This window comes from Xyrauchen texanus, chromosome 2 (genome assembly GCF_025860055.1).
Source record: "Xyrauchen texanus isolate HMW12.3.18 chromosome 2, RBS_HiC_50CHRs, whole genome shotgun sequence".
Classification (NCBI taxonomy): Eukaryota; Metazoa; Chordata; class Actinopteri; order Cypriniformes; family Catostomidae; genus Xyrauchen; species Xyrauchen texanus.
The window spans coordinates 26463345-26486451 of NC_068277.1; the positions used below are offsets into that span (position 1 = coordinate 26463345).

Here is a 23107-nt window from a genome sequence, read left to right on the forward strand (position 1 = left end):
TTTAACTAATCTCAAAACAACGTGTATTAGTCCTTCAGCAATTAAAATATGCCGTTTCATTATGCTGTTTCTGTATATAAAATTGTAATAATTTATTATATCTTTGTTGTCTGATATGATCTTGAAGCTTCATCCATTTTAAGAGAGTTCAATAATTACATTGTTGATACATGGGACAGCATCTTCAAGCTTTGGGATCAGAAAACAAACTCCACTATGAACATTTAAGAATCTTTTTAATTCACACTGGTAATAAAATTGCATTACAGTTTCATAAAATAAATGTTCCAGTTTATAAACAGACTGTACATACTCTCAGAGAAGCATTAGAGAGAACAAGAGAGAGTTGGAAAGAGAAAGTAAGAGAAAGACCAAATCACAAAAACCATACAGACAATACAGTGCACATCTAAGCAGGCACAACTGTACATCAAAACGTGTAACTGCTTAGTGTTGGGGACAGGAAGGGCCAAAAGTAGTACATTTACAATGGAGTCCTCAGGGACCAATAGGGCTTTTACTGTAAAAAGTATTGCAGGCAAGCAGACAGATGCTCTTCTCTCTAAGTGCAGCAGAACATCCATCGCACATAAGCGTGTGTATGCATGTGTGTGTGGACCAAGAGCTACCACTGCCATCGTTTGATTGGCTATTGAACTTGTGTCTCAAAGCTCCCATTTAGCTGGCCCTCCTCATAGTCCATCTGACACAGAATCATGTTATTCTTTAGGAAAAATTTATCACCAACGCAAAACCTGCAAGAGAACAAAAAAAAAAAGTGTGGGTTAACAAATAAGGATTTTCTCTTGAAACAAACAAGGCCTATTCACACCAAGTAAGTTTTGTTTTTTTACAACAGCTTTTTTGCCAAATTTGGGCAGTAGCGTATTGTAAAATAAAACAGTGAATCTCTATGAACAAGCACACACAGAGTCTAAATATCATACAATAGCGAGCTGTCAGTTTTTAATTCAGAGATTAAAGGTGATTTTTTATTATTTGGATGGTAAACAATTAATTCAGGTATCTGAAGTTTAAGGAATTATGAAAATTTGACATTGGAGTTTGAATAGTTTGTGTGAAACTGGTTTATGAACATTGTTTTCATGTCATTTACTCTGACTGTTTTCAATAAAATTATGTACTCTTGTAACATTTCTGCAAAATTATACTACGTTTCATGCATCACAGTAGTGGTGCAAAAAAAAAAAAAAAAAAAAGGATAGTTCTCCAAAAAAAAAAATTACATTCTCATGATTTACCCATCATGCCATCCCAGATGTGTTTGAATTTCTTCTGCTGAACAGAAATAAATTTTTTTAGAAGAATAGCTCATCTCTGTATGTCCACACAATACAAGTGAATGGTGATCAAACTTTGTAAGTACCAAATGCACAAAGGCAGCATAGAAGTATTCCAAAAGACTCCAGTGGTTAAATCTATATCTTCAGAAGTGATATAATATGTGTGGTTGAGAAATTGATCAAATTTAAGTACTTTTTTAGTATAAATTCTCCCTGCCCAGTAGGTGGCGCTAAGCATGAAGAATACAAATTGCCAAAAAACAAAGAATATGAAAATGGAGATTCATAGGTAAAAGGGAATTGGTTTCTCACCCACACTTATCATATCACTTCGGAAGTCATATGGATTACTTTTATTCTGCCTTTATGTCCTTTTGGAGCTTCAAAATGCTAATACCTATTCACTTTTATTGTAAGGACCAACAGAGATGTTCTCCTAAAATCTTTGTTTGTGTTCTGCAGAAGAAAGAAAGTCATACTCCTCTGGGAAGGCAAGTAAATTTTATTTTACATTTTAGCATTTTATGGTGAAATATACCTTTAAATTTTCAAATGTGAGATCAAAAGAACAAAACCTTCCTCCGTACCCTAAACCTTAAACCTACCAATAGTGTTATAAATGTGAGATAAAAACACAAATGCTAAATCTACAATGCCATTTTAAATGTTTAGGAATTATTATCTGCCCTTTTACTCTTTGAAAGGAAAAAGTAATTGTTTTCGCGCCTGCAGTATATAGATATTTCACAATGAGCCACGTAAAAATAGTTTTCAAAATGTTGGTATAGTAACAATTCTATAAGACTAGGTTTGTAAATGAAAACTCAGTGCAGAAAACAGACAATCACTGCATGTACTTGCTACTGCTTACCAATATCACATACCGTGTTGGCCTCAAAGTCTCTTGTGATTAAGCAATAAGGCGCAGCTTTAAATTAAAGTAGTTTTCAAAACAAGTGGCATTTTTCAAAGCAGGACAGCATTTGGCACTCAATGAAATCATGCCACAATTCCTTTTCCCAGGGATAAGGCACCACACCAGTTTCCAAGGAAACCCCACCACAGAGCTTGTTTTCCCTATGTTGGGGCTCGATGCCAAAGTATAAATTGTTAGCCTCTAAAGAACTCCCCATGAAATTTCATGCCAGTTAAAGAGAAAAAAATTCCATGTGTGCACTGCATTTATACATTTGATAAGTTTGCATATGAAAGCCATGAATGCTGTAAAGACAATAGAGTGACCATGATAGAAGCTTATTTGCCCATGATTTTGTTTATTATCAATCAGTGCCACACCAATGGGGCGTGTTGGCAGATGAACAGAGCGTAGCAGAGAGGAGCATGGGAAAGCTGGGCTGTTCATGCGCCATTTGTTAGCGACAAGGTTTCACTCACCAAACTTTATTACACACCTGGTGCTCACCAAATGTGCCACTGACTATTTATACCTTCTTCCTACCAGATGCTTTATTTAGTTTGCAGTAATTCTACATTAAAGGGATAGTTCACAAAACAAATCTCATCATTTACTCACTGTTATTTTGTTTCAAACTCGTATGACTTTCCTTCAGTGGAACACAAAAGGAGATGTTAGGCAGAATGTTAGCCTCAGCCACCATTCACTTACATTGTATGAAAAAGTGGCAATGGAAATAATTGGTGACTGAGGCTAACATTCTGCATAACATCTCCTTTTGTGTTTTACAGAACAAAGTTGTACGTGTTTAGAACATCAAATAGAGTGAATAGAAGACAGAATTTTCAAGTGGTATATGTGTCACATTCAAACAGCATGAATCATCTGGATCCTTTAGAGAAAGCTGTACTCAATTTATTCTACCTCTCAATATTTCTTGAAAGTATTGCATTTGAGGTATCTGTACTGAAATGGTTGATCATGTTTGCATTTACCGCAAGGCGTTTGGTATTCTACGAGTCTAGTGTGTGTATGCATAAAGGCTTTTGGGAATGACACAAAAGTGTTTTTTAGTAGTAGGTCACACACTAGAGCATTTAAGAAACTGTCACACTCCTTTGCTCCCCAGGAATGTTTGGAGGGATGATCCTTGAAAGGTTCATTCCGCTGGCCGCTTAATTCCCTCAGCGAGACACATAGCGGTGACATGCTCAACTTGGCTGTGTATTGAGTAAGAGCTTTCTGGCTGACTGTGTTCAATAAGGCATTCACAGTTTGATCAGGCTTGGTATTGGTCTGGCAACGGTATCACCACTGAAGCGCTGGCTAATTTCACTCAGCTCAAGCCTATAATCCTGCTTCTGGTCACAAATACAAACCCGGAAAAACACGTGCCAGACTGGTTCAAGACAGAAAGCACAGAGCAAAAAAGTGCCAGTTTAATGCAAAATAAATAAATAATAATAAAAAAATAATAATTGGGCTAATCAAAAGAGAAGCTCTTTGAGTGATTTTTGCTCCTGATGTTTTGTTTTGCCAGACTGGTTCAAGACAGAAAGCACAGAGCAAAAAAGTGCCAATTTAATCCAAAATAAATAATAATAATAAATAATAATTGGGCTAAATCAAAAGAGAAGCTCTTTGAGTGATTTTGGCTCCTGATGTTTTGTTCCCCTTCTGTCACTGACTCGATGCTGTGTCGAAAGAATTGACACAAGGGGTCTTCCTGGGATGCCAAATGTACCTCTGACCCTGAGAAAAGGCCAATGTCAAGTTGGCAGACAGAATTTGCATGCCCCGCCCCGGACATATGGGTATAAAGGGAAGAGGGGCAGCGAGTGCCAGTCAGAATTTTTCTTCGGAGTCGAACGGTTTTGCAACAGCAAGCTGAAAACTGTTTCACTCACCTCTACTGGCACTCAGCACTGCAGTTGAATCTATGGCGCTTTTCCAACTGCCGTTCTCTCTCTCTCTCTCTCTCTGCACGCTGTGCAGTCTACGCCCCTGGGCGCTTCGACAGCACTTTCATTGCCTGAAAGTTTTTCTCCTCCCAAAAAGAGTTTATTTCCTCTAAAAAGTTTAAGTTCCCACTCATAAAAGAGCAATACAGAACAGGCGCTGAATGTCCTTTTCAGGACGTGTCTATTTAAAGATGTCTTTCCATCTCGGTGTAGTTCCAGGATGCGGTTGATTTCTCTCCACTTCTGACGTAATAAAAGCTGCCTCACGTGCCTGGGCTGCGATCACACGCAGGCAGCGTTTTATGAATGGTTCATGTTGCCATGTCCATGTTCACGCACTGAGAACATTGCAGACTTCCTTTTCTCATGAGAGAAAGCCACTTCAGCCGGCCGTCGTTCCTTCTTCCCACGGGATTGAGGATGACCCGGCTGGCGATGAAGGCGATTTGGGGATAACGACAGGCTCCGTTTCGCTTGGTAAATCCCCACGAACCACCCGCCCCCCGGCACGCTTGCTTGCTTCCGTCCGAGCTCTGGATGAGTGCGGCTCGCCTCGCGGCCAGCCGGCATTCTGCCTTGAGCCCCCAGAATTGGATGACGACATCGACGCCGCATCGGAGAGCACCACAGCGGCATCTGATGCCGATGACTCGTCGGGGCTGCCACCTTCGGGTCTGCTCGCTCAGTCTGAGGCCGATGCGCAGATGTCTGCTATGCTTTCCCGGGTCAGGGTGCCGCTCATAGCCCCCCCCCCGGTTCCGTTCTTCCTGGATGTGCATGATGAGCTGACGCGGTCATGGAGTTCACCTTTTACTGCCTGGAAACGACCCCTCTCTGCACGTCCGCACTCACTACACCGGATGGCGGGGGTGGCCCATGGGTACACTGAGGTCCCCCAGCTGGACAGAGCGGTTGCGATCCACTTGTGTCCAGAGAACGCTGCCACCTGGTGGGACCACCCGGTACTCCCCTCCAGAGCCTGTAGAATGACGTCATCACTTACCTCGAAAGTCTACAGCACCACCAGACAGGCTGCCTCCACTCTGCATGCCATGGCTTTCCTGCAAGTTCACCAAGCCTAATCCGGGGCAAGTACGTCTCGATCCGTTCAGACAGCACCACGATGGTAGCGTACATAAATCAGCAAGGCGGCATGTGCTCTCGTCATATGTCACAACTCGTCAACCATCTCCTCCTTTGGAGTCAGCTGCGACTCAGGTCACTGCACACCACTCCCATCCCTGGCAACCGCAACATGATGGCGGATGCGCCAGGTTTCACCCAGCGGAGGCTCAACCCCCAGGTGGTCCAGCTGATATGGGACCAATTCGGCAAGACACAGATATATCTCTTTGCCTCCCAAGACAACTCCCACTGCCCGCTCTGGTACTCCCTGACAGGAGCTACTCTCGGGACAGACGCGTTGACACACAGCTAGCCCCAAGGGCTGCGCAAGTACGCATTTCCCCCAGTGAGCCTTCTTGCACTGGTGCGGTGCAAGATCAGGGAGGACAAGGAGCAGATCATCCTGGTGGCCCTTTACTGGCCCACCCGGGGCTGGTTCTCGGATCTTACACTCCTCGCGACAGCACCTCCCTGAAAAATTCCTCCGAGGAAAGACCTTCTTTCTCAGGGACGGGGCACCTTCTGGCACCCGCACCCAGACCTCTGGAACCTCCACGTCCTGGACGGGATGCGGATGATCTAGTGGATCTACCACCATCTCGAGCCAAAGACCCGCAGGGGTGTGCAGTTCGGTCAGTGCTTTCATTCCTGCAGGAGAGGCCTGCACCTTGAAGGTGCATGTAGCTGCTATCGCAGCCCACCACGATGCAGTATATGGCAAGTCCCTGGGTAAGAACGACTTGATTATTGGGTTCCTGACAGGAGCCCGGAGACTGAACCCTCCCTGGTCTAGCCTGTTCGCCTCCTGGGATCTCTCTTTGTCCTCTCGGGCCTTCAGAGATCCCATTCGAACCGCTTGATTCAGTGGAGCTCAAGGCCCTCCCCTGAAGATGGCCCTCCTGATCACGTTAGCCTCCATCAAGAGGATTGGGGACCAGCATGCGCTCTGTCAGCGACACCTGCCTGGAGTTTGGTCCGGCATATTCTCACGTTATCCTGAGGCCATGACCAGGCTACGTTCCCAAGGTTCCTACAACCCCCTTCAGGGACCAGGTCGTGAATCTGCAAGCAAGCTGCCCCGGGAAGAGGCAGATCCAACCTTCTCGTTGGTGTGTCCGGTACGTGCTTTGCGTGTCCATTTGGACCGCACACAGAGCTTTAGATGTTCTGAGCAGCTCCTTGTCTGCTTCGGTGGACAGCGGAAAGGGAACACCATCTCCAAACAGAGGTTAGCTCACTGGGTCGGTGATACTATTTCCCTCGCTTATCACACCCAGGCCATGCCCGCCCCCTTGCGGATTCGAGCACACCCTACGAGAAGTGTGGCATCCTCGTGGGCACTGGCCCATGGCATCTCCTTATCAGACATCTGCAGAGCAGCGGGCTGGGCAACAACCAATACCTTTGCCAGATTTTACAATCTCAGGGTTGAGTCGGTCTCGTCCCATGTTTTGTCAGGTCAGAGCCGGCAGAACTCGGTAAAGCGGCACAATGGACCGGGTGTTCCGCTTGCACACAGTGCCCTTCAAAAAGTTGATCAAGTGCACCTTCTATCCCAGGTTAGCCACCAAGCGTCGCTCCCTGGATGTTCTCCTCCCTAGCCTTCTGGCCGGCGAATTCAGCAGAGCAATTCACGGCCAGACCCACTATGAGTTACAGGTGCTCTGTACTGGGGTCGGGCTCCACGGGCTTAGTTCCCATTTCAGGCAAACTCCCCGTGATGCATTTCCCGTGGTACGGTCCCCCTGCCAGAGGATCCGCGTTTCCATTGTGCAGCCCCACTGCCACCGGTCGCAGTTCCCCCTCATTAGGCTGGACCTACCACCACGCCATTTCCCACGTACAGCTTCACAACCCTCGTGGTGTATTTGCAACATCTTACCTCCCTCTAGACTGGGCAGGATGTGGCCTCTGCAGGGTCCTTTCCCCCTGAAAGAATAGGACCGGGAAAGACTGCCTTCCCTGACGCGTTTCATAGCTTTAAGATAGCCCCATCTGCTTCATGTCCTATGTGAGAGACATAGTGAGAGAAAAGGTTGCGGCTGCCAGGCTTGCTCCCATGCTAGTCATGTAGCGCCTGTTCCCCCCCTCAAGGGTGCGGGGAACCTAAGGTCTGTATGTGATATCTCTTTGGGGGCGTTGGGGAGGGCTACCTGCAGCCGACACAGTTGCCTCTAGCACGCAGTAGCCTGCTTGCACATGTCTCGACAGTTCACGTAACACGGTGAGTGTGTGGCGTTTTTATATGGGACCCCTTGTGTCACTTCATTCGACAACGTCGAGTGAGTGACAGAAGGGGAATGTCATGGTTACTGTTGTAACCTCTGTTCCCCGAGGGAGGGAACGAGACATTGTGCCCCTCCTGCCACAGCACTAGACCTACCACTGTAAACGGCCGTACCTTTTCGGCTCAGTGCACAATCCTGACTGGCACTGGCTGTCCCGCTTCCCTTTATACTCGTATGTCCGGGGAGGGGCATGCAAATTCTTGCATTGGCCTTTTCTCAGGTTCAGAGGTATGTTTGGCTCCCAGGAAGACCACTTGTGTCACTTCATTCGACACAACGTCTCGTTCCCTCCCTCGGGGAACAGAGGTTACAACAGTAACCATGACATTTTTGTGTGTGTGTGAAGCATTAGCTTTGTCTTACTTTAAAATCTAGAAAGGTAGACAATTTTGAAGTGTATGATTTTGTTGTGATCTCTTTCTCTCCTCACCTCTGGTTACAAAGCTGACAGGCAAAACAGTCCAAATGGTAAACATTATCTCTGGCCCTCATCACCATTTCAAAGGCTGGGATCAGTTTACTGCAGGCTGCACAGTTCCCCGTCGTACCAAAGAGCCTGTGAGAGAGAACACAGAAAGCATATTTAGGCTACTCTTACCTTTCTTGGTCTTTATGCAATCAAACAACGAACCAGAAAAAGCAAGAAAAACTAATTGGACATCTAATGCAATACGTAAATCCAGCTTGGCATATATTAAGTATATTTTGTTAATGAGGGTACAAACCAAGATGTTAATTCTTAGCTAATGATCTAATTAAAACGATCACATGGTTCTAATCCCCTTCTTCAAAGAGTTTTGCCTAGCACATTGCAAAAGCAATGAAAACAGGTCCGAGTCGAACAATTGAACTGCTCAAAGCTTTTCCCCCTCTTGCTTTTAAATCCAGAGTAACTAATGAGACTTTGCTCAGACCAAAGCCAGCTGGAATTTACATAAGTAAAATACTATAATGTAGTTTTATGTAGACAAATACTATTATGTTGTCAAAGGTTCAAAAGATTTCCTTGCAAGGATATTTCCTCTGTCCACCTTTCTCATTTCCTGTGACCTGGTAAAAGTTGAGATGTAGAGCAGGGTGGTGGTTGGGTGGGGGGGTTATTGGTTAGGTACGCAACCTTGAGAGGTAAGTAGATGCTCGTTGAAGCACAGAAAGGGACACTAAATTTCTCAGCTGTTTATTTAAGCTTATTAGATGGGACACAAACTATCAAGGTCACAAAAAGAATAACAGGCATCGAGGAACACCACCAGATGTTATATTTATATGTTCAAAGCCCTTGCTATGATTTTTAATTTGGAGATTCAAAGTCAGAGATATAGATATACATGCACACAAGAAGAAATGGAGGAGGGAAAAAAGGCAGAATTCTGCCTTTTGAAAGTTCTTGGATGGAAAGAGGTACTGAACATAGTTTCTGCGAGTCCATATTAGTCTCCCTCAACTGCTCGCCCTGCGTCACCACCAGCATCTATTCAGCAGACCCTGCTGTTAATTAGAGCAACAGACCCGAGCCTAGAACCATCTTATAGTGGGAGAGGGCATGTTGTTATATCAGATAGGCGAAGTGTTAAGACCCGTTGTTAGATTGGTTACTGCTCCAGTAAAAATTGTTTATGTGGAACTATGACACTCTGAGGAGGCTGTGCAACCCCACTGAGGTGTTGCCACTTGAAAGACTTCAGCTTATTTAAACAATGGTTATCAGACTGCTGCTTTATTCCAAGGCCAGTGCAAAATTTGTGAAAAAGTAACTAATAAAAATAATGTATACACAGTACATTCTCATTTTACAGTTAGATTATATTATAGTGTCTGAAATATTTATATTATAGTGTCTGAAATATTTGCATGTAATGAATGATACCAATGTTCAGACAATACCAATGTTTGGCAAATACATTAATGCATCTCTAACTGTAATAAAAGCAAAAGCAGCTCCATAACAAAATTACATATGAATGTTGTCCATTTGTATTACTATAGTGTATTACACTGCAATAACAAAAAGGTTATGTACAAGTGCACTATTTTCTTAGAGATACAATAAACAAATCCACGCAGATCCAAATGGAAATGCATTTATTTCTCTCTTGGTGAGCTCTGCTGTTCCACACAGTCTAAAAAAAAAAAAAAAAAAAGTCACTTTGGCAGCATATAACAGAGACCATGCCAAATGATTTGCCTTCACAGCATTTGACAGGACAACACTTAACTGTGGTTTGGCATCTTGAGAATGCCATTATACAGTAGTTGGGTGAGATGTATCTGACATTCTTCGATCTTGAAAAGTTCTCAGATAGCAGGCTACATAGTCCTAACGCTCACAGACACACATACTGTACATGGCTACAGGCAGCAGGAAGATTTAAGAGTCCGTCTGAAGGGCCATGTTTTCAAAAAGGGAACAGCACGCAGACTGTGGTCGAGCACATTTCAAATGCCATGCCTTAATGCTGGAGCTTCTGAAAAGGTGGTCAGGAGTCCCTGGGGATTGTGAACAATTTCTTATGGCTCACAGCATGTTGTTACAGATCACATCACAAGACCCATTCTCCCTTTTTTCCTAAGTCATGTCACAGAAAGCACAGAAATGGCAGTTTGAGTGTTGTTACAGTCTTTTTTTATGACCTTTTGATTAGTTTAAGAGCACAGGACTCTTAAAAGAGAAGGAACTACACACACACACACACACACACACACACACACACACACACACACACACACACTTTCTGTAAAGAAATCTTGGGTTTAATAGTAGTTTTTGTGGCACAGAGATGGCCCGACTCAAAATGGTGACTTTAGTAGTGGTTAATTTAAGTGTATTAGGAGGTTACAGAAACTCATTTGGAAGGTCACCAACAAACTTTGAAATAGAATGCCTTGGATATTTAGGCAATATAAAGTGAAACCAACCATTTTATCAAACAATGCCATTTAACATGTTATTCTTTGCAAAATGTGCTCGAGGACTTCTAGGGCTTTAATGTCATTTGTGAATAATTTTAGCTATATTAATGGTCTCTTTTTGTCATCATAAGCAAACTTTTAAATTGTTTTCTTGAAAACAAAGCAGTCAATTTTATAACGGATACTAGCGATAACATTAAAGAAATGCTAAAGTGAGTTGAGAGCTCATTTATGTTATCATAGCTCTTCCAAACAAAAAAGAAAAAAAGTGTGACAATAAAAAAGGAGAACAGGGCTTTTCACTTCATAATCTTGTTTGTGTTTAACTAAACTTCAGTATTAAAGCCAAAAAAAAGTTTTGTATGATTCCCTGTGGCTCTGTGTAGACAGGTGTTTCACTTCTGGTGTTTCTTCATAACTTCTCTAAAGACTGTATCAGCTTCCTTCCCTTTAATGTATCTCAATCACTGTACTTCAGCTGTTTTACTTGTATTTAAAGAAATGGAGATCCACGACTGTATGTGTGAATTAGTAAAGTTATCAACAGGTATTTAGGTATAGTGAAGTTTCTTAAATTTAATATTGGAAATGTTAAGGGTATGTTTCTTATTCTCAAACAATATGACTGCTTTCCTTTTTCTCATGGTGATAGTCAAGCTTGCTCAGGAGACTATTTTTTTTTAAACACTGAATGATTGCTGAGTTTTATCTCCTTTTAATCATACTCATATGTTGGATAGTAATGGCTGTGTCATCATTAAGCAGAGGAGTAATCTACTTTATATTTAAAAGCACCTCATTTTGATTAGTAAAATGACTCGTGACTAATGCAATGGTTAAGAAAAATAAAATCATTTCAGGCCTGTGGTCAATGCAATTAAACACAGAGGCACTTTGGCAGTCTATGGTGAGGTCAGAGGAAACTTGACCCCAGCAAAACACATTAATCTATTACTGTCAACACTAATGAAAGAGTATAGCCTAAAAGCTTATAAATCCACCATTTACTGATCTAGTAAGGAAATGGTCAGAGTTAGTTTGTGTTGAGGCTGATGTGCATGCGTGTCTGTTTGGGGTGGGGGTTCATTATGGCTCTACAGTACTCCTGAAGGACAAACGCAGAAGGAGCGCAGCTCATAATTAATGTGTGCATGGCAGGGCTCCAAAAACCCAGCTGAAAATAAAAGAAATGTGTTTGATCCATCCGCCCGTCTTTAATGAAATGCCTCCCTGTATGGGAGGCTAATTCTGGGTGAGATTTCAGCTTCATTAGAAGGCGAGAGAACTGATTCTGCATCAATGTGCTGGAGGTGTACTTTAGGTAGGATGCCGTGCTTGAAGTCTCAATCACCTATGTTAAACCAAACACTCTGAAGCTGCCTTGCACTGTCTGCACAGAGAGTGGGATACTTCTTAATTTGTTCCTTAATAGAATTCATATCCAGCACCTCAAGGCATTAAATAGCATGCATTTGTCACAGGCTGAACTGCAGATGAGTGGGCTTGATTTTATTAGGACATCAGTGCCAGTACAGTTGCAACAGGAAGCTAGATTTGTGCCGTTTCCACAACTCTTGTTTTCTCTACTTTTATTTCCTATGATGACCAACCAAAAAAGGGGACTCAAAATTGTCTGTCAACATCAAAATACCATAGTCTGAAATGGTGGCAAAATAAATTTAGTAATAATTTATCATTTTCCAATAAAATAAATAATTTGTTTTTTATTAGAGGCAAAAAAAAAAAAAAAAAAAGATATGAAATATAATTTAGTAAAGGTTTCCCAATGTTCCTATTGAGGTGCTGGTCAGGTTAGTCCTATAGTGTGTCTTAACAGCACTAATTCAAAGAGGGAGGTTATAAGTGACAACACCCCAAACTGCATCCCCGACTGGGTAAGGCCCAAGCTCGTGGAGAGAGCAGCTTGGGGGTAAATGGCTAGATCTGGTTAGAAGACCCCAGGGTCTGGGATTTAATGCCCAGGAAATAATCATGTTTAATTTAGCAGGCAGATGGCTCAGAAATTGGAGGCAAAACAGATCCTTAGACCTGCGGTTCTGCCACTCGGCTGCCTATATTGAGATGAAGTTCCAAACACTCTCAAAAACAGCAGTTTATCACTTAACTTTGAAAATTGGCAAGACATCACATCCATGTAAACGTTTGAAATCTTTACCTGCAAAACATAAACATTCACTACAAGCTATTTTTATCACACAACTGGGATTTAATTGGAACAATCAAGAGTCTAGGTCGGCACACCACAATGAGGAAACAACAAGCATTTAAACAGCTGTAGCAGCCACGTGAAAACAATTTCCAAGCTAAAAAATGATCTGCTAATCCCACAGATAAACGCAACAGGAGCGAGAGAAGACAGGAAGGAGATAGAAAAGGTGGCAATCATCGCCTGCTAGAAGAGGGTGTACTTTTCTGAATGTCATGAAGCCTGAGGTGCAACAAGCCCTTTCTGCTGTGGTAGCACTTTGACTCGAGCGTGTTCTTACCTCAGGTAGTCCCTGCGACAGAGGATGAGATTGGCTTTAGTGTAGAGGGTGGAGCCCACCTCCCCCAGGCGGCAGTCGCAGCAGGCACATTTGAGACAGTCTTCATGCCAGTATTTGTCCAGGGCCTTGAGCAGGTAGCGGTCTTTAATCTTACGGTTGCAGCCGGCGCATCCCTTCTGTTTTCCTTTGGGCTGGACAGAGAGCATTGGCACACCTGTGGCAATACGGAGACAAACAGAGAGCACTGTGATTTACTGCCTGGCTTAACTGGTGACTTTTCATGTTCCATGCTTTTTGATAAGGGTGGCAGCAACCCCAAAGCACAGGCCAAAAAATATGCTATGTCCTCGCAAACCCGGTTTCATATGCATTAGCAGCAATGTTTTTCCTTGCAGATTCAGGCACGTTAGTCACTTTGGACTACATTCATCTATCGCTGCCCCCACTAGAAAAGAACAGATGTTATTTTTGGCATGAAACATACACAGTTTAAAGAGAGTTTGAATGCATCTCTGTGTTGGAATGCCCCAGGACCAGCTCTATTTAGATAGCTGACAGAGGTATTTATGTTGTTTGGAAGATTATCCATGGCCCTATTTCATCAAAATGAAAACTGTTGGCCATGCTAAAAGCCTCCCGTGGGCTTTGTTTGGTATAGATCAACATTAACCTTTTACAGCACTGTTGACCGCAAGAAGGCTGGTCTCAGCTTCCATTGAGATATGGTGTGGCCTAAGTGGCTTCCACACACACACAAACACGCTAAAGCCCGATCTCCTTTTACACTTGCACTCACGTTCCTGCATTGCAACCAGTGAAGAGTAACCAAACCAGCTAAATTGCCCTGTTGTCACGTAGACTCCCCCCTTTAAGCATGCCTTTTAGCCTCCTAAAGGACAAATAAAGTCCATTTAATAACTGCACTAAACACTAATAGTCTATCTGTAGTTTGACATTTGTGTGTGGACTAAAAGCTGCCCCCGGGCCAAAGCTGGTAACGCTGGCACTCGGCACCCCTCTGCCAGCACTAACAGGTCTGCCACAGCTGAAAGCGCAGGACAACAGCTCTTAAGACACTCTCTCCCACACTGAGCTATTGATCCATCTAATAGAACACACAGCTAAACTGGCACTCTCCCTCCCTCTCTATACCTCTCTTTTTCTCTTTGCTTTCAAAACACTTTTCTCTCAAAAAGCCCTGTGTGATGCCCCCTTCAACACCCCCACCCCTCCTCCCCCAATCGCCAGTGTATCAGCCACGGACGGTCAAACCATTAAAATGCACATACAATGGAAGTATATGGGTCCAGTTCATAAACATTAAAATAAACGCTGTTTAAAAGGAATAGCCACAAGATGTAAACATGGGAGTTAAAATGATTTAGTGTGATAAAATCACTTACTAACCTTATCTCAGAAAAGTTATATCCAATACTGGGATTACATTGTTTACTAGTGTCATAAAGGTTATATTTGACATACTGTAACTTTACACAGATATGGTTAGTAAGCGATTTTATCACAATAAAATAATGTTAACATGTACCTGTATGATGTGTGTGTCTTGAAACAGTGTGTATTTTAATGTTAATGTTTTGGCCCCATTCACTTCCATTTAAAGTGCCTTACTGTAACTGTGATTTTTTTAAATAATCTTTGAGTCAATTTTTTTTTTTTTTTGTGGTAAATCAACATTGTGCCAATGGCTGTCAATTGAGCTTGTCTTGAACCCAGGACATTCATTAATCAGTTGTCAGTTCCTTAGCATCAGGTCTACTGATAAAATGGCAAAAATCTCCATTGAGACATTCTACATTGTCATATTTGTCTTTTGTCAACAATAGTATTATTTAATTATTGAGATTATTATTTAAATATTATTAATAATGATTATAATTTTTTGGGATCACAATGTATAAAGCAGAAAAAAAATAATTGAAAATCAATTCTGCTTATCAGTTATCAAACAATATTATCTGACAAAAAACAATATTGGCTGATCTCTAACTTTGTGACGTTAAAGGCATACATTTTATTAATCTCAAATACATAGTCTCATTTCATCATACATTTTCCTGGTATTGTGATGTTTATATAATGCTTGTGCTTGACTGATTGTGAGTGCATTGGTGTATGAGAGGAGATGTCCGTTAAGAGTATGCTGATTGTTGGGTGCAGAGGTCACATGCAGCAGCTCTTGTTCTGCCCCAGCTTTAATGTCCGGTAATGGCTCTACTGTACATGATCATCAAATGTACGCCAGTGGGCATAAACTCCATTATCCAGTTCCCTGCATGCAACTAGCATATTAATGTTTTTTGTATACTCCCCTTACTGTACTAACCTCAAATTTCTCATGCTGTACTTCCAATATCCATGTTTAGTTTAGTACATGCTCGTTCTCTCACTCTCTGATGCACATGCTCATTTATTAGATCCAGATTTGTTCAGTGATTCTGAACTGTCCACACATCAGTGGTGCTATGAATATAATTAGCATTTCCTCTTAAAAAAAAAAAATAGGTAAAAATGTGAGGGCACTCAAGAAAATAGTTGAGAAAGACAGAGAGAGAGAGAGAGAGAGAGAGCGAGAGGGCAGGAGAGCGAGGGCTTGTTAGTTAAATTTATGACTTGGATGTGAATAAGAGCTCGTGGTATTCAGCCATCTTATTTCTTTATCAGAACTGGAAAAAGAGGGAAGCTAATTGGTCTAGCACCGCTGATGGGAGCCATCAATTAGTGGTATGCACCCCCTCCTGCCTCTTCCCCTGCTCCCCTCCGGCCTCAATAAGGGCCCCTCGAAGCTGCTGCATTAGGATCACAAAACTCGCTATAAATACCAATGTTCAGTATAAATGAAGGTAAAAAGCCTTTAAATTGAAGCCACACAAGCTGAGGGCAGTCGTTTTCTACCTGCATTTCATGGCTTGTTAGAGGTGCACTCTGCAGGTATGCCAACAGTGCTCTCCTGTCAGCCTTCTGCGGAACTAGAAACAGTCTTAATGAGAAGAGAGACAGCTCGTCTGTGAGAAAAAGTGTGTCTGTGTTTGTACTGTACGTGTGTGAGAGTACGAGCTTGGGAATAAGGCTCTTTCAGTTCCCGAAGGGATGGCACAAAAATCTTTAATTTGCCTTTTATGACAGCTAATTAGTTATTCTATTCAAAATCTTTGCTTTAAATAAGATAACTAATTATACACAAAGGTCATTTTCCCCACATATAATTGGTTTAACCCCCCACCTAACAATGCATGCTAAGAAAAATTTATTGAACAAATTCAGGTTTGTGGGTAACTGAATGACACCATCAAGGCGTGACAGGTCTCCTAACCCAGATTTAAGTCTGCTGACTCTCTTGTGTCTCACCAATTAGAGCAACCTCCAGTATGAGTGACTAGCGCTATATCCTGTTTGAGCTAATCAGAGAAACCTCTTATTGTCTCAAATAGATAGCTGGTGTTTGCTTTTAGAACCCCCTATATGGCCCCATGTTTTAAACCTAAAACGACAAACCAAATGTCTGAATACAAGTGCATAATGTTAACTATGACATCAGTAAGCTGGTATTTTGGGGTTTATCCAGAAGACTGCACCTGTCATCACTCTTTGCACAGTCTGGAATCTTGCTGGTAGACCCTTCCCCCATTTTTGTCCTGCAGAACAAAAAAGGCAACATTATAAACGGAGATGCAAACTGAGGAGGCAGATCCCACTTAATCCAATCCATTTAACAGATACAAGTGCAGCTGACCTTCCTGTGTCATTCCATGTCACAAAAAAAAGGATATCCTGCTATCTGCCACTTGATTCATATCATGACAGTAGACCAATTTTTTTCCTTCAAGGAGGCAGCGTTTGGCTTGTCAAACATTTTTCCCCAAACAAATAAACGGGAGGAAAAAAATTGATTTGCAATTAATAACTGGTGTGCTCCCTGTCATCCTCTTTTCCACCCATACACGCTTTAAAGACTTTATCTCTGTCTAATATTTTTTGGGTTTTTTTGCATTTGAAACTGTCAGACCATGTACTGTACAGTACTTTCCGCTATAAAGATAGAATTTGGATTCTATGTAGGCCTTACATTCAAGTTCCATTTTGCAGATATCAAAAAAAAAAAAAAAAAAAAGAATCAATGGAGTACACTTTTGATTCATTTAAGGTTTAGAGTGAGGAAAAAATTGAGCACAATGAATACAGCACACTTATCACATTTTCACAGTAGATTTAGCTTTGGAAATATTTATTTTTAATTTTGATTGTTTTGTGTTGAGTCTTCATGAGAACAATTCTTACGAAACCAGTCAAGAAAATGTCCTGGTCCAATACTCAAATCATAAGAATTTTTTTTCCAGCAATTTGTGCTACAGTAACTCTTCTGTGGGATTAGACTAGATGAGTTGGCTTTCGCTCCCCACACGCATCAATGGGCCTTGGACGCCCATGACCCACTCACCGGTTGACCTTCCTTGGACCACTTTTGGTAGGTTTTAAACACTGCATACCGGGAACAGCCCACATCCTCTGATGCTCTGACCCAGCCAATCACAATTTGCCTCAACATCACGTCATTCCTATGTTTTCCCAAAGGACTCTTTTGGTATTTTTTGCATATAGAAAATTAAGCCTATTTTAAGGCCATTAAGATTTTTTACATAGTTAAAGGGATATTTCACCAAAATTAATTCACTCTTCATTTACCCTCGTGCCATCCCAGATGTGTATGACTTTCTTCTGCTGAACACAAATGTAGATTTTTAGAAGTTCTGTCCTCACAATGCAAGTGAATGGTGACTAAAATGTTGAAGCTCCAAAAGGACATAAAGGCAGAATATCTCAACAGATATTCTTCTAAAAACCTTTCTCGGCGTTCTGCAGAAGACAACGTCATACACATCTCAGATGGCACGAGGATGAGTAAATGAGAAAATATTAATTTTTTGGTGAACTATCCCTTTATCACATTTTACCCCCAATTCTCATTACAGCAATGCACACAAAAAAAAAGGATATTATGATACTCATGTCACATCACCTTTATGTTGAAAGTTTGAAGAGACTCTTATTTTGAAGTTCTGCATCTTCCTCTGTTATGTCTGTATTCATGCCCATTTCCCTAATTGTGTCTCAGGTGTTAATCTTCTTGTTAGCCCATGTGTATAAATACCCTTTTATTCTTTGTTCCTAGTTGGTTCTTGTTAGTATGTAGCGTGTTGAGGACCAGCATACGGCTGTTGAGTTGGTTTACCTACCTTATAATAGTAATCCCTTGGTACTGGATTTAATTTTCACAGATTTTAATAAATTCAACAGCATCTTTTTACTGTAGTCAAAGAGAAAATCAGTGTTATGAGACTCACTGAAAAAACTGCCAATAGTAAAAGCTAAACCATTCGGAAGTGTAGCGGTAATGTGAATTTTGGGGTAAAATGTGCTTAAGTGTCCTAAAAATAGTGTGTCACAATGCAAAAACTAAATTCCAAAATAAAGGCTTCATTATGCAAAACAATTTCATATTTTTGTATTGCTTTTCTTGGCAAGTTTAGTTAGATTCACCCACAACTGGAAAACATTACGATGCAGAGCTCACTGTTAATAAACCAATTTGATCAATTAGCTTGAGACCTCAATGTAAGGCCTCTCCATGGGGGCAGGTGAAAGGAAGTGCAGTGGTATTAGTGGGAGAGCAGGCAGAGCTATTCCTGATTGGGCTATTCCAAAAACTGGCTATAATATGCTCTTAAGTTAACAGCCACAAAATCAATTTCAGGCACACCACTAATTACGATATCTATAGGTTTCATACCAAAGCCAATTAGATGTTCAACTACACAAGAATCAACATTACTTTGTGCTTTAGAGTCTGCATATGGATCCCACAATACCCTTAAATGAACCTCAACAGCATAAACAGTGAGCATTACCTCAAAACATCTGAAAAAGGGACCAATTTAGAGGGACAATGTGTTGGAGACTTGGACTGCAGATGTATAAAGGGATTACAGGCAGTCATCTTTTGCAAAGCTATTGGTATGATTTTTCAAGACAGACAGGCTCTGGTTATGACCGCAGCAATGTATGCATGGAGAAGGGAAGTCCAAAATATTAAACACTACAAGTGGGGGGGGGAAAAAGTAGTGCCAGAACTCTTCAACGACAGGTGAGTTCATAAAATGTACAAATAATATGCAATACAAAATTTTTATTTGGTCAAAATGTATAATGTAAAGCCAAATAATACTTGATAGAAAAAAAAGTGCTAATAAAATGCAAAAAAAAAAAATGTGTTTTTCAAAGTCTGATGCAGATACATCTAGATAACAAGGTGGCAATAAAAAAAATAATATAATTTAATGATAGCATCTGAGATGTGCACAAAATTGATTAAAAGACACACAAAAAAAAAAAAAAAAAAAAAAAAAAAGTATAAGGGATAGTGCTGTACACCCAAAAAATTATATTCTCATTTTGTTCCAAACGTGTATTACTTGGAACAGAAAAAGGAGATATTAGGCAGTATGTTAACTTCTATTGTATGGAAATAATATGCAATAAAAAGTAAACACTGACTGATGCCATTTTGCCTAACATCTCCTTTTTTTTGTTTGTGGAGAAAAGAAAGTCATTCGGGTTAACAACATGAAGGCAAGATAATGATAGACTTTTAGGTAAACCATTCGTTTAAGCTCGGAGAAATCCATAATTACATTTTGGAACTGACACAAGGAGGGGCAACCACTTCTGTTAATCGAGCAAGCAGACAGTTATTGACCCATGCTGATAATTTCAGCTATTATAGATTGTTCAGCCTGGCTGATATAAGCCAGATGCTAAAATAGGTATGAGCTTAGAGACACTCATTGGTTTAAGGTAGTACTGTGAAAAAAGGAGTGTGTTGGAGATGTGTACCATGGATGAGACAGATTGGACCAGAAGGCCACAGTGTGACAAATGAAAGCTGATAAAGCCATGGGAGGTTGTGGTCTTTTGAGCTCAACCATTTGCCAGAAGGGAATCCTGGTGGTGACAGGGATGGGAGAGGTCTGCGATTATACATTATTAACTGCATTTCTCCAAGGCATGTGATGAAGATGATCTCTGTGGACTTCCAACTTGCCCTGAGAGAGGGCAGATCTAGTCCAGATTTACAGATTTCCTTGCTAAATGGATGAGATGCTGATATTTAAGGTCTTTGAAATGGTACCTATTTAAAATAGATAAATACTGTGGCTGGCAGCACTATGATAACTGGTGGCTGGTAAGGAACATTTCCTGAAGATTGCCAATTCCATGTTGAGGTATAAAAGTTTCAAAAGCTTCAGCACACAAATTTGAAGATAAGCATCTGTTGTGTTATCAGCAGATTTTAGTAGTATCACTTTGCTTACATTATGACAATACTAGATGTAATAGAATCTAGTTTTTTTTTCCCCTCTTTCAAATTAATCTCAGACTGAAATGTCTGTGCGTATCTTTAAATGCATGTACATACATGATTAGGAATAATATGGTTGCAAATCATGGTGCCAAGTTAGGATTAACCCTTATATTGTGTTCCGGTCAAAACTGACTGATCATTTATTTCTTCTTCTGAAAACTAGATTTCATCCAGTTGGAATGACACTTCAATAACTTTCACACTGGGCACTCAACTTTAGCCAATTTTCATAAAATTGTTTTGGTTTTATTTCACCTTGTTACACCGGTGGTTTTCCCAGTCTAAAGTGAATGTAAAGCCATTGGATATGAATGGATTAGACTACAAAATACAGAAATATTAAGTGTTCAGGAGCATCCAAATCCTTTAGAGGAGCACATATGTGGATGTGTGTTTGCACACACAAAGTCCTTGGACATATGCACACGTGCGCCTCTTTTATACATGGTCTTTCCATATACACTCTTTGAGGAATATTTCAATATCTTATGTTGTGTTAGGGCTCGTTTGAATCGGGATAGTCTGCTGTAAGTTACGATATGTAATTTTCAATGTTATAGGTATGTTTTAGGAAGTCATAAGGAAAAACGTGAAAAATATTTATTTATATTAATGTGTCAGTGGGAATTTCATACACATTGCAGTTTAGCATCCAAGTGAAACAAATTAGTTCATTGCATTTTACTAATTGAGACCTTTTTAATGATACAGTGCCTCGGAAATTTTTCACAGCACTTTTCCCACATTTTGTTATGTTACAGCCTTATTGTAAGATGTATTAAATTCATCATTTTCCTCAATTCTACAAACAATACCCCATAATGACAATGTAAAAGTTTGTTTGATATCTTTGCAAATTTATTAAAAATACAAAACGGAAGAAAAAAAAAAAAACCATGTACATAAGTATTCACAGCCTTTGGTCAATACTTTGGTGAAGCACCTTTGGCACCAATTACAGCCTCAAGTCTTTGTGTATGATGCTACAAGCTTGGCACACCTATTCTTGGGGAGTTTCTCCCATTCTTCTTTGCAGGACCTCTCAAGCTCCATCAGGTTGGATGGGGAGCATCAGTGCACAGCTATTTTCAGATCTCTCCAGAGATGTTCAATTGTGTTCAAGTCTAGGCTCTGGCTGGGCCACTCAAGGACATTCACAGAGTTGTCCCGTAGCCACTCCTTTGTTATCTTGGCTGTGTGCTTAGGGCCGTTGTCCTGTTAGAAGATGAAACTTTGCCCCAGTCTGAGGTCCAGAGTACTCTGGAGCAGGTTTTTAATCAAGGATGTCGCTGTACATTGTTGCATTCATCTTGCCCTCGATCCTGACTAGTCTCCCAGTTCCTGCCACTGAAAAACATCCCCACAGCATGATGCTGCCACCACTATGCTTCACTGTAGGGATGGTAATGGCCAGGTGATGAGTGGTGCCTGGTTTCCTCCAGACTTGACTCTTGCCATTCAGGCCAAAGAGTTCAATCTTTGTTTCTCATGGTCAGAGTCCTTCAGGTACCTTTTGGCAAACACCAGATGGGCTGTCATGTGCCTTTTACTGAGTGGTGGCTTCCGTCTGCCCACTCTACCATACAGGCTTGATTGGTGGAGTGCTGCAGAGATGGTTGTTCTTCTGGAAGGTTCTCTCTCCACAGAGAAATGCTGGAGCTCTGTCAGAGTGACCATCGGGTTCTTGGTCACCTCCCTAAGACCCTTCTCCCCGATCACTCAGTTTGGCCAGGCAGCCAGCTCTATGAAGAGTACTGGTGGTTCCATCCGTAAATGGAAGTTTGGAGGCCAATGTGCTCATTGGCACCTTCAATGCTGCAGAAATGTTTCTGTACCCTTCCCCAGATCTGTGCCTCGATACCGGATAGAGCCTCGGGAGGTCTACAGACAATTCCTTGGACTTGGTTTGTGCTCTGACATGTTAGACACCGTTAACTGTGGGACCTTATATAGACAGGTGTGTGCCTTTCCAAATCATGTCTAATCAACTGAATTTACCATAGGTGGACTCCAATGAAGTTGTAGAAACATCAAGGATGATCAGTGGAAAGATGCAGCACCTGAGCTCAATTTTGAGTGCAATGGCATCTCATCTTTGTTTTTACCAACTCTGAATATAATTGTTCTGATAAATTTGAAAATGAGAACAGTTCTAATTTGTCAGCAAATTCAAACTCATTTAGAAATTGGTAGGATCAGATAAATGCAGTGTAAAGTCCAGATTATAAGCTTTAAAATTACACCTATATTGTTTAGATCAAGCAAGTGGTTAATTGCTACATTTGTTTTTTTTTCTGTAGGGAGTGCCCCCCACTACTATAAACGCAGTTCAATGAATCCTAATAAAAAAATATGTTTTTAAAATGGGTTAAAAAATTTTTTAAAAAAAAGTCAGCTGTGCAGGTTTATGGGGAGCTGAAGCAGGTGTCCTGCCATTGTCTGCAAGAATCATTCCTTTTAAATCAGTCCACATCATTACTCTAATTGACCCTGTAGACACTCATGCTCCACTGCCTAGACAAAACACATCTGGTAATAATGTCAGGTAGAATATGCCAGCAGAAACCCAGACAAATGAATAAGAGACAGTTGATCCGTCTTGATAAGTCCAGACCAGTATAGTCTGGTACTTATTGATGCATGGGTTCGGGAGACATC

General features: G+C 41.2%; 1 protein-coding gene across 1 annotated transcript in view; it reads right to left on the minus strand.

Annotated features, from left to right (window-relative positions):
- Positions 1-252: 252 nt before the first annotated feature.
- The window catches only part of lmo1 (LIM domain only 1), a 32119-nt gene continuing 9264 nt past the window's right edge, over positions 253-23107 (minus strand). The window contains exons 2-4 of the mRNA XM_052145773.1: positions 13012-13225; positions 8025-8150; positions 253-755 (exon numbers count right to left, since the gene is read on the minus strand). Coding sequence (XP_052001733.1) covers positions 650-755; positions 8025-8150; positions 13012-13225 — 446 coding nt within the window. The 3' untranslated portion in view covers positions 253-649. The remainder of the gene's footprint in view (positions 756-8024; positions 8151-13011; positions 13226-23107) is intronic.